The sequence below is a fragment of the Hyperolius riggenbachi genome, chromosome 1 (assembly GCF_040937935.1).
Source record: "Hyperolius riggenbachi isolate aHypRig1 chromosome 1, aHypRig1.pri, whole genome shotgun sequence".
Classification (NCBI taxonomy): domain Eukaryota; kingdom Metazoa; phylum Chordata; class Amphibia; order Anura; family Hyperoliidae; genus Hyperolius; species Hyperolius riggenbachi.
In genome coordinates, this window is record NC_090646.1 from 262034225 (window position 1) to 262045043 (window position 10819).

At 53.8% G+C, this 10819-nt stretch overlaps 1 protein-coding gene across 4 annotated transcripts in view; it reads right to left on the bottom strand.

Annotated features, from left to right (window-relative positions):
* Positions 1-9626, bottom strand: part of ANKRD17 (ankyrin repeat domain 17) — a 233656-nt gene extending 224030 nt beyond the window's left edge. For all 4 annotated transcript variants that reach the window (XM_068233424.1, XM_068233418.1, XM_068233427.1 and 1 more), the window contains exon 1: positions 8837-9626. In XM_068233424.1, the coding sequence (XP_068089525.1) occupies positions 8837-9235 (399 nt within the window). In that variant the 5' untranslated portion in view covers positions 9236-9626. The remainder of the gene's footprint in view (positions 1-8836) is intronic.
* Between the last annotated feature and the right edge of the window lie 1193 nt (positions 9627-10819).

The window sequence follows — 10819 nt, forward strand, 5'->3', positions numbered from 1 at the left end:
ACCAAAACTAGCCGAGTAAAGCACCTGGCTAAAAGAGCCTGGGGAGAACACAGAGTTGTCTTTCAAGACTACATATCGAGCTGTCGCACTCTGTATCAGCATCTCCAACATGAGACTAGTGACAATTGTCTTTGCGGAGCGGTCGGCGTGCGACAGTCGGCTGCAAGGGGCTGGAGAAAGCCCTAGGTGAGTAAAGCTTTTTTTTGTAGATTTTCCCTGATAACTCCTTTAAGAGTTTTTGGACGTGGGTTACCACTATCGACTTTTGTATACGAGGTACTGCCCCCTTAATGTATCTGCTCATACCGCTGTATATTGTGTTTACTCTGTTGTATATGGTGTGTCATCTTCTATCACTTACCTAAGCTGTGCATGTTCAGAACCCTATACCGGGCACTACCCAGTCGTGCTCGACAAAAATGTTTGATTCTGAACACATGTGGCACTATGCAGATGGCACTAAGGGTTAATGGCCGGTGCTCCCCCTATGCTAGCTACAGTAAAATTACCATGCAACCCCTGCACACAGCAAGTTTACTGGAGAGGAGTGCATCAGGCCCTATGTTCTTTTCCTCTGCTATTTTATGCGATACAAATGACTTCACTCACACACAATACCGCTATAAAATTACATTTATTCAGCCATTTTTTCATAAAGCAAATGAAGTAGACCGGGGACTCCCACCTGGATTTCAATGTAGATGTGCTGTTTTATTGCATTACATACCAAAGCCTAACGCAGTAAAGCAGCACAGCTGCACTGAAATCCAAGTGGAGTTCCGGGTCTACTTCATTTGCTTGGACTGTTTACCCCTAAGGATCAGGGGTTCCTGGTCTGCCTCCCTGGTGCACCTATTTTTTAATATCCCCAGGTTGAGTGTGTGGTAACCCTTTCGCATGGTCAGATTTTCAGCACCCGAGTAACCATCTGCAATCGTGTCAGGGGGCTACTCGATAGTTCGTTTGTATGCAATCCTCCATCTTACCTGTCCCAGCTACAGCAGATAAATATCTGCATGCCTGGGATGATGCATGATGGGAGATCTAATCTATTATTGTGTAGGTAGTTCCGCACACTCTTGGCAGCAGGCCAAAAACGGTGAAGTGTCTAGGGCTTCCACTACATAACTATGAATGATCAGCCGGGAGATTTGGGGCATTGGGTAAAGCCGATAAAGGGCTCACCCTGCTCCTGCACAAGTCCCGGGAGCTTCAATTACTATTCCCCCTCCAGGCCACCATGAATAGTGAGGAAATTATGTAATTTGGCTGCTGAATTAGTATTTTTGTAGCAATTTGTGCTCTGTCTTTTGAGTGCCACTATACCCATAATTATTATTCCTATTACGACCTATGGTGGCACCGGCTGCGCCCAAATCTCCTGTGCTGTTTATACAGCACACGTTCCCACCTGGGCACCATCAGGTTACAGACTAAAGGTGGCCACACACCATACAATTTTTTAAATATCTGTTCAATTTAAGAATTGCAATCAGTTTTTCTGACTGATTGTAACATTTCAAAAATATGACCAATGTACCACACACCTATGTACAATTTTTCCCCAATTATGATAAAAATGATTGGATACTCTGACAAAATTGCTAGGGTGTGTATATTAATAAATTGGCAATCTAACACACCATACAATCTTTAGAAATATTGAAGAAAAATATCTGGCCTTCCGGATCGATAAAAAAAAAAAACAATCGAAGAAAACGGGAAATCCGATCTGATTTTTCAGTCGAATGAAAAAAAAAAAAAGCTTTCGATTTTTTCAGGAGATCCGATCGTTTTTATCGAATTACCGTAAAAGCGGATCATTTTATTGTATCGTGTGTGGCCACCCTAAGTCCGCACCACCTTGGCCAATCACAAAGACTTTATAGTATAAACATGCTGTAAAGCAGAACAGAGCGACGTTTCGAGCTCCTACCCTTCTTCAAGCTGCCTAGCATAACAGTCTATTATTGTGACTACATCTCCAGGCCAAGAGGAACACGCAACTTCACCAGAGTCGCTGATTACCAGAGCCGCCAGCAGGACCAGGAGAGGGGCGAAGAGGATGCCAGAGGACTTCGCGGGCTACAGGTGGCTGGAAGAGGCCCCAGGTAAGTACACATTTCGTTTTTATTCAGCTCTCAGGGGCCCTTTAATAGATTCATAATATAGTAGGACTTTTGAGGGGGCGACCAGCATTACTTAGCTACGGGGTCTGTTCTAGATCTCCTTGTCCATATAGGGATCCGCAACTTTTCCAAGGGAGAGCTGCAGATTCAAGCAATAGAGATAAAAGACAATGAAAATGGGAGCTTGAATGGTTAAAGGGACACTTAAGTCAAACAAAAAAATGAGTTTTACTCACCTAGGGCTTCCAATAGCCCCCTGCAGCTGTCCGGTACCCTTGCCGTCTCCTTCCGATCCTCCTGGTCCCGCCGGCAGCCACTTCCTGTTTCGGTGACAGGAGCTGACAGGCTGGGGACGCGAGTGATTCTTCGCGTTCCCAGACACATTAGCACCCTCTATGCTGCTATATGGTATATGATATATGCTATAGCAGCATAGAAGGCGCTATTGTGGCCAGGAACGCGAAGAATCACTCGCGTCCCCAGCCTGTCAGCTCCTGTCACCGAAACAGGAAGTGGCTGCCGGCGGGGCCAGGAGGATCGGAGGGAGACGGCGAGGGCACCGGAAAGCTGCAGGGGGCTATTGGAAGCTCCAGGTGAGTAAAACTCATTTTTTTTTGTTTGACTTAAGTGTCCCTTTAAAGTGGATCCGAGATGAACTTTTACTCATTGCATAATTGTGTTCCTTTCCTATTGTTTATAGGGCATTCCTCAAGCCAAATACTTTTTGGTTTTTGTTTTAAAGGACGTACGAGGCCAACTACGTAAAAAAAGTTAATTACCTGCCTCTAAGTTTCACGCACTGAGGACGCCGTCCGCGCCCTCCGTGCAGCGCCGCCGGGTCCCCTGCTCATTATCCCCCCCGGGCCGGCTCCCGACCCCACGGGTCGGGCTCTCCTTCCCCTCCAAAGATGGCCGCTTCCTCTGGCCACGGCTGCGCAGTCCGCCTGGCCGCGAATGCGGCTGCGCAGCTCTAGGGCCAACCCCTCCGTTCCACGCTACGTATCGTGGATCGGAGGAGTTGGCCCTAGAGCTGCGCAGCCGCATTCGCGGCCAGGCGGACTGCGCAGCCGCGGCCAGAGGAAGCGGCCATCTTTGGAGGGGAAGGAGAGCCCGACCCGGGCCGTGGGGTCGGGAGCCGGCCCGGGGGGGGGGGGGGGGGGGGGGGATAATGAGCGGGGGACCCGGCGGCGCTGCACGGAGGGCGCGGACGGCGTCCTCCGTGCCTGAAACTTAGAGGCAGGTAATTAACTTTTTTCACGTAGTTGGCCTCGTAAGTCCTTTAAAGAAGAGCTGTTAGGTATAGGGTCTCAGAGAAAAAAAAAACACATCAGTAGCTAAATATTGGCTGTACTTACATTACATATGCATTTTACTGTCCACGTTTGGCTTTCACAGAATTTTTATATAGTATTTGCAGAGAATGATGCTCCTGACCGCTCATGGCAGGTTCCATGTTTGTCTGTCTTGTATGAAGCCAATTGTGATGTCATATCCTCCCTTTCCTTGCTTCCTGATGATTCGACTCACAAAAAAAGATCAGGATCAAAGATCCTAATGGTTCATGATCCAGACAACACTACTGTGCAGTGAATATTAATTAGCCATGTGGCTAGGAACAATAGCGGACTCGCACAGTATACTCTAAGGAAACTTGTGCCCTGTGCACATTGATTTTTCAGTGCTGTGAGTTTAAGCTGCTGTTAAAAGCTGCTGTAACATGAGCCTGTAACTTCCCACTGTGAAAGCAGCCTTAGGGCGGGATAGGAAAATTAAGGTGAGGACCAAGGGAGTGCACTGGGGAGAAGAAGCAGCCCCAGTATGCTTTGCAGTATCTGTTATGCGTCCTGCCGGCCTCCTTAGGAGCTTGGGAATACAGAGCCTTGATGTTCAGCAAACATCCAAGTAAGAGAGATTTTTAACTTCAGTATTGCATTTTTGGCTTCCTTCTAAACTGTTTAACACAGGAGACTAGAGGTTTGAATTAGCTTTTGCAGCCTGACAGTTACTCTTTAATACTCTAATTCCCTATAAACTAAAGAAGCCACGCCCACAGGTTTTCAGAGAGCCAAGGCACTTTCAGACAGAAGCAAGGGCTCATGGGAGCTCAGTCTGGGCAGGAGGAGGGGGAGGTATTACTAGCCAGAGATTTCAGAGGCAGAGGGGAGGAGGGAGGCAGAGGGGAGGAGGGAGGCAGAGGGGAGGAGGGGGGGGGGGGAATTCGTTTTTTTTTGCTCAAGATGCAGATAAGCCTGCTTCTGTGTAATGTTTACAAACAACATGGCTGCTCACAGGAATAATCAATCATATTCTATTAAAGCTGTTTGCAGCTAGATTTGCTGTGTAAACTATAAAGACAAGTTACTTGTTATAGTTAGTTTTTCATCTCGGATCCGCTTTAACCTTCCTGGCGGTAAGCCCGAGCTGAGCTCTGGCTATGCCGTGCAGGAGGATATCTCTGCCCCTGGTGAGGCGATTTGCCCCATTTAAAGTCCTATGCGCGCAGCTAGCACTTTGCTAGCCGCGCGCACAGCTTGATCGCCAGCGGCGGCGATCGCCAGCGGCGGCGATCGCCCGCAGCGGCGGAAGAGGCCCCCCTCCGCCAGAGCCCTGTGCTGCCCGGACCAATGAGTTCCAGGCAGCGCTATGGGCTGGATCGGAGGCGTCTGACGTCAGGACGTCGGCTGACGTCCATGACGCCATTCCGATCGTCGCCCTGGGGACAGAAGAAGCCAAACAGGGGAATGCGTTATATACGCGTTCCCCTGTTTGCTATTGATGCCGGCGACGATCGTACTAGAGGGACACGTGCCCTCTAGTGGTGTTCCATGTAGCTACCACTCTTGTAGCTTTACATGAAACAAAAAAAAAAAAAAAAAAAAATTGATTTCTGCCTATTTGGCAGAAAAAAAATTAACCGCCAGGAGAGTTAAGGTGAGCCAGTATGACAGTCCATAGAAACCGGGCTACAACCTGAAGCATTCCAATTGTCAAAGTGGGCATATTACTATGACTTTAACCTATAAGTTTACCTTAGTGGAATTTCCTTATGGGCTTTTCACTGGCTCACCTCAACCATACTAGCGCATGAAATTTTATAGCAACTCCATCAGTTAAAATCTATACATTTCATGCACTCAGGGCAAACCAGGCCCAACCGAGTATTTTTTTTTTTTTTATAAACCTTTTAGCTTCTCTACAAAATGATGCAATTATTTGAGATGCTCCATGAAGCCTTAGAATGTAGGCCGGTGCACTTAAACATAAAAATTTAAATTCTGGATACTCATGAGTATTAAAGGATACCACAACTGAACATGTGTGGTTAAAATGAGTGCAGCAATGTATATATGGTGTAATACGCACATACCTACTGTTCCTCCCGCCCCCCTCCGTCTGCCGGCGTTCACACTCTATACACTCCGGTGTGCGGCGACTTGCTTGACCTCTGCCCCGGACATACTGAGCCCTGTGTGCGCAGTATGTCCTTCCCCCTTCACTTCTGGCCGTCGCACAGTGCGAGGCTCAGAAGCTGCTGTCCCCTCTGCGCTGCGTGTGCGCTCCATTACACCGAGCATCACATAATTAGCATGTGACGCTTGGTGTAATGGAACGAACACGCAGCGCAGAGGGGACAGCAGCTTCTGAGCCTCGCGCTGTGCGACGGCCAGAAGTGAAGGGGGAAGGACATACTGCGCACACAGGGCTCAGTATGTCCGGGGCAGAGGTCAAGCAAGTCGCCGCACACCGGAGTGTATAGAGTGTGAACGCCGGCAGACGGAGGGGGGCGGGAGGAACAGTAGGTATGTGCGTATTACACCCTATACAGTGCTGCACTCATTTTAACCACACATGTTCAGTTGTGGTATCCTTTAAGTAAAGACTTTAGTAAGCAGGGCCGATTCAGTGTTCAGTTACCATTAAGCAATAATAATCCCACAAAAGAAATGTTGCTGCTAGCTAAGAGGATCAGAGGGAGCAGCAACAGGTAGCTGGCCTGTGCAGTCCCCTCAGGTATGTCATAAACACATCAGTGTCCTGCTACATGGGCAGGACCATTCCGTCTCTCAGGACATTAGGAGAGGCTAGGACAGGCAGTGGCCCCATGTTGACCAGTCGCGTCCCCCACCCGTCGCCACACGCAAATACACACACAGCTGAGTGCAATACATGCACTTGTGAGACCAGGGCAGCCATGCTCCCTCTCCAGCAGACAGCCATGCTCCCCCCCTCTCCAGCAGACAGCCATGCTCCCCTCTCCAGCAGACAGCCATGCTCCCCCCCCCCTCTCCAGCAGACAGCCATGCTCCCCCCCCCCCCCTCTCCAGCAGACAGCCAAGCTCAGCTCCCCCCCCCTCTCCAGCAGACAGCCAAGCTCCCCCCCCCCTCTCCAGCAGACAGCCAAGCTTCCCCCCCCCCTCTCCAGCAGACTGCCAAGCTCCCCCCCTCTCCATCAGACAGCCATGCCCCCCCCCTCTCCATCAGACAGCCATGCCCCCCCCCCCCCTCTCCATCAGACAGCCATGCCCCCCCCCTCTCTCCATCAGACAGCCATGCCCCCCCCTCTCCATCAGACAGCCATGCCCCCCCCCCCTCTCCATCAGACAGCCATGCCCCCCCCCTCTCCATCAGACAGCCATGCCCCCCCCCCTCTCCATCAGACAGCCATGCCCCCCCCCTCTCCATCAGACAGCCATGCTCCCCCCCCCTCTCCATCAGACAGCCATGCTCCCCCCCCCTCTCCATCAGACAGCCATGCTCCCCCCCCCTCTCCATCAGACAGCCATGCTCCCCCCCCCCTCTCCATCAGACAGCCATGCTCCCCCCCCCCTCTCATCAGACAGCCATGCCCCCCCCTCTCCATCAGACAGCCATGCTCCCCCCCCCCCTCCTCATCAGACAGCCATGCTCCCCCCCCTCTCCATCAGACAGCCATGCTCCCCCCCTCTCCATCAGGACAGCCATGCTCCCCCCCTCTCCATCAGACAGCCATGCTCCCCCCCCTCTCCATCAGACAGCCATGCCCCCCCCTCTCCATCAGACAGCCATGCCCCCCCCCTCTCCATCAGACAGCCATGCCCCCCCTCTCCATCAGACAGCCATGCCCCCCCTCTCCATCAGACAGCCATGCCCCCCCTCTCCATCAGACAGCCATGCCCCCCCTCTCCATCAGACAGCCATGCCCCCCCCACCCTCTCCATCAGACAGCCATGCCCCCCCCCTCTCCATCAGACAGCCATGCCCCCCCCCCCCTCTCCATCAGACAGCCATGCCCCCCCTCCATCAGACAGCCATGCCCCCCCTCCATCAGACAGACATGCCCCCCCCCCATCAGACAGCCATGCCCCCCCCCTTCATCAGACAGCCATGCCCCCCCCCTCTCCATCAGACAGCCATGCTCCCCCCTCTCCATCAGACAGCCATGCTCCCCCCCTCCCCATCAGACAGCCATGCCCCCCCCCCTCTCCATCAGACAGCCATGCCCCCCCCCCCCTCTCCATCAGACAGCCATGCCCCCCCCCTCTCCATCAGACAGCCATGCCCCCCCCTCTCCATCAGACAGCCATGCCCCCCCCCTCTCCATCAGACAGCCATGCCCCCCCTCCTCTCCATCAGACAGCCATGCCCCCCCTCTCCATCAGACAGCCATGCCCCCCCCTCTCCATCAGACAGCCATGCTCCCCCCCCTCTCCATCAGACAGCCATGCTCCCCCCCCTCTCCATCAGACAGCCATGCCCCCCCCTCTCCATCAGACAGCCATGCCCCCCCCCCTCTCCATCAGACAGCCATGCCCCCCCTCCATCAGACAGCCATGCCCCCCCTCTCCATCAGACAGCCATGCCCCCCCCCCTCTCCATCAGACAGCCATGCCCCCCCCCCTCTCCATCAGACAGCCATGCCCCCCCTCTCCATCAGACAGCCATGCCCCCCCTCTCCATCAGACAGCCATGCCCCCCCCCCCCTCTCCATCAGACAGCCATGCCCTCCCCCCTCTCCATCAGACAGCCATGCCCCCCCCTCTCCATCAGACAGCCATGCCCCCCCCTCTCCATCAGACAGCCATGCCCCCCCCTCTCCATCAGACAGCCATGCCCCCCCCTCTCCATCAGACAGCCATGCCCCCCCCCCTCTCCATCAGACAGCCATGCCCCCCCCCCTCCATCAGACAGCCATGCCCCCCCTCCATCAGACAGCCATGCCCCCCCTCCATCAGACAGCCATGCCCCCCCTCCATCAGACAGCCATGCCCCCCCTCCATCAGACAGCCATGCCCCCCCTCCATCAGACAGCCATGCCCCCCCCCTTCATCAGACAGCCATGCCCCCCCCCCCTCCATCAGACAGCCATGCCCCCCCCCTCCATCAGACAGCCATGCCCCCCCCCTCCATCAGACAGCCATGCCCCCCCTCCATCAGACAGCCACCCCCCCCCCTCTCCATAAGACAGCCATGCCCCCCCCTTCTCCATAAGACAGCCATGCCCCCCCCCTTCTCCATAAGACAGCCATGCCCCCCCCCCTTCTCCATAAGACAGCCATGCCCCCCCCTTCTCCATAAGACAGCCATGCCCCCCCCCTTCTCCATAAGACAGCCATGCCCCCCCTCTCCATCAGACAGCCATGCCCCCCCCCCTCCATCGGACAGCCATGCCCCCCCCCCCCCCCCATCAGGAGATGACCAGGTAGTGCTCCTCCTGCCCCCCCGTGTACCTCGGACACCTCCTCCTCTTCCTCCTCCTCGTCGTCCTGGCTGCTGCTGCCACTGTCGCTGCTCTTGTCGGTGTCACTGCTGCTGGCTGGGTGGCAGGCTTTGCTCCGCTTCAGAATGCAGATCCTGTCCGCGGGTCGCGCCCCGGTTGGTGAGGCCGGTAGAGCCCCGGTGTCCCCATGCTGTCTCCTCTGGCGCTGTTGCTTCTTCTTCAGCAGCAGGTCGCACATCCTGACCAGGCCCCGGGCTGATTTGCTGAGCTCGGCAGGCGCCTCGTTGGCTCCTCCGTGGTCGGTGCCGTTTGCCTGATTCGGGCACTTCTCCTCCTCGTCTTCCTCCTGGTTCTCAACCTGCTGTTGCGACTCCTGGACTGCTGGTAACGGCGGCTCCATCATCATCATGTCTCCCCGGCCTCCTCCTCTCTCCTCAGACAGACACCTTTGCTGCCTCTCAGGCCAGACTCTCGCGAGAACTCTGACGTCACCGAAATCTCACGGAGCTGTCCGGGGATAAGAAGGGTGAAGCGGGTGGGTGTTTTGTCCCCACACACTACTTCTTTTCTGTTAGCGGCTTAAAACAACACCCTAAATTGTTTATTGGTTTACTTTATTGATGAGGCCTCTGACAAGATAAACTCAGCTGTTTTACTTCACATATTTCTGTCTAGAAATGAGCATCTGTTATTGCTTTAGTGACGTCTTTCGGTGCACGCCCTACGTATGTTCTCCTCTAACGGACACTTCAGCTCGGTCACCGAGCATTGGAGACCAACGGGACGTTGCATACGCTCCACCTCGCGCTTTAGCATCCACAAGCCCCGCCTACCCTCGTGCACATGGGTGTGGCTAATCGAAGCTAGCCGCAGTTACGCGCGCGCCGAGGATTGCGGTGGGAGGCGCAGGTGGCGCGCTGCTAAGGGGTCAGGTGAGGAGAAGAAGATAGAGCATCATCTCAAGTCAACAGAACTTCTTGTCCTGTAGAGGAGATAAAATGCATCTGCCACAATTTCTAGTTGCATAGATTTAGCTCTGTATACTTCAAAAGCTGGCAATGCACTGTTATGGCCCATACTCACGGGCTACATTTGTGGCCTGTCGCTAGCACACGGGAGCGTGTGCGACAGGCCGGCTACAGCTCATCGCCAGGTCCCTCTGTATACACACGGCGGAGGGACCTGGCAACTGATGCGAAGGAAGCTGTCGCTGATGTTCCTCCCCCCCGCCGGAAGCTCAGGGTATTTCCTGCTGGTTGCTGTCGCTAGTCCGCATACCCATGCGGCGGCAACTGTCGCCAGGCGATTGACCGCGCCAATCGCCTAGCGACAACAGCGACGGTTCGTGGTGCGCGCAAGTGTTACGCCTCATACTCACGGGCAGTGGCGTACCTAGGGCATTTGACACCCAGTGCTGGGTATTATAAGACACCCCCCCCCCCCCCAAAAAAAAAGTAAAGGGGCAAAAAATGGGTGGCGCTATAACATGCTGCGCGCTTTGCGCGCCGCGGCAAAAAATGGGTGTGGCCATGACCGGATGAGGGCGGAGCTAACTGTAATTTCACGTGAACCCGGGTGAGAGTGATATGGAGGCTGCCATATTTATTTCCTTTTAAACAATACTAGTTGCCCTGCTGAGCTATTTGGCTGCAGTAGTGAACTGAATCACACCAGAAACAAGCATGCTTGTTCAGGGTCTGTGGTTGAAAGAATTAGAGGCAGAGGACCAGCACGGCAGCCAGGCAACTGGTATTGCTTAAAAGGAGATAAATATGGCAGCCTCAATATTATTCTCACCTCGGGTTCCCTTTAAAAGTGCAACGCAAAGACAGTGGACCCAAGTTTTGGTGACCCTTTCCCCAGAAAATTCACATAATTGTGCAGGTTTTCTCAAGAAAATACACGTAATGTGTGCAGATTTGCCCAGAGAATACGTTCAATCATGACTGCAGATTTGCCCAGAGAATACGTTCAATCATGTCTGCAGATTTGC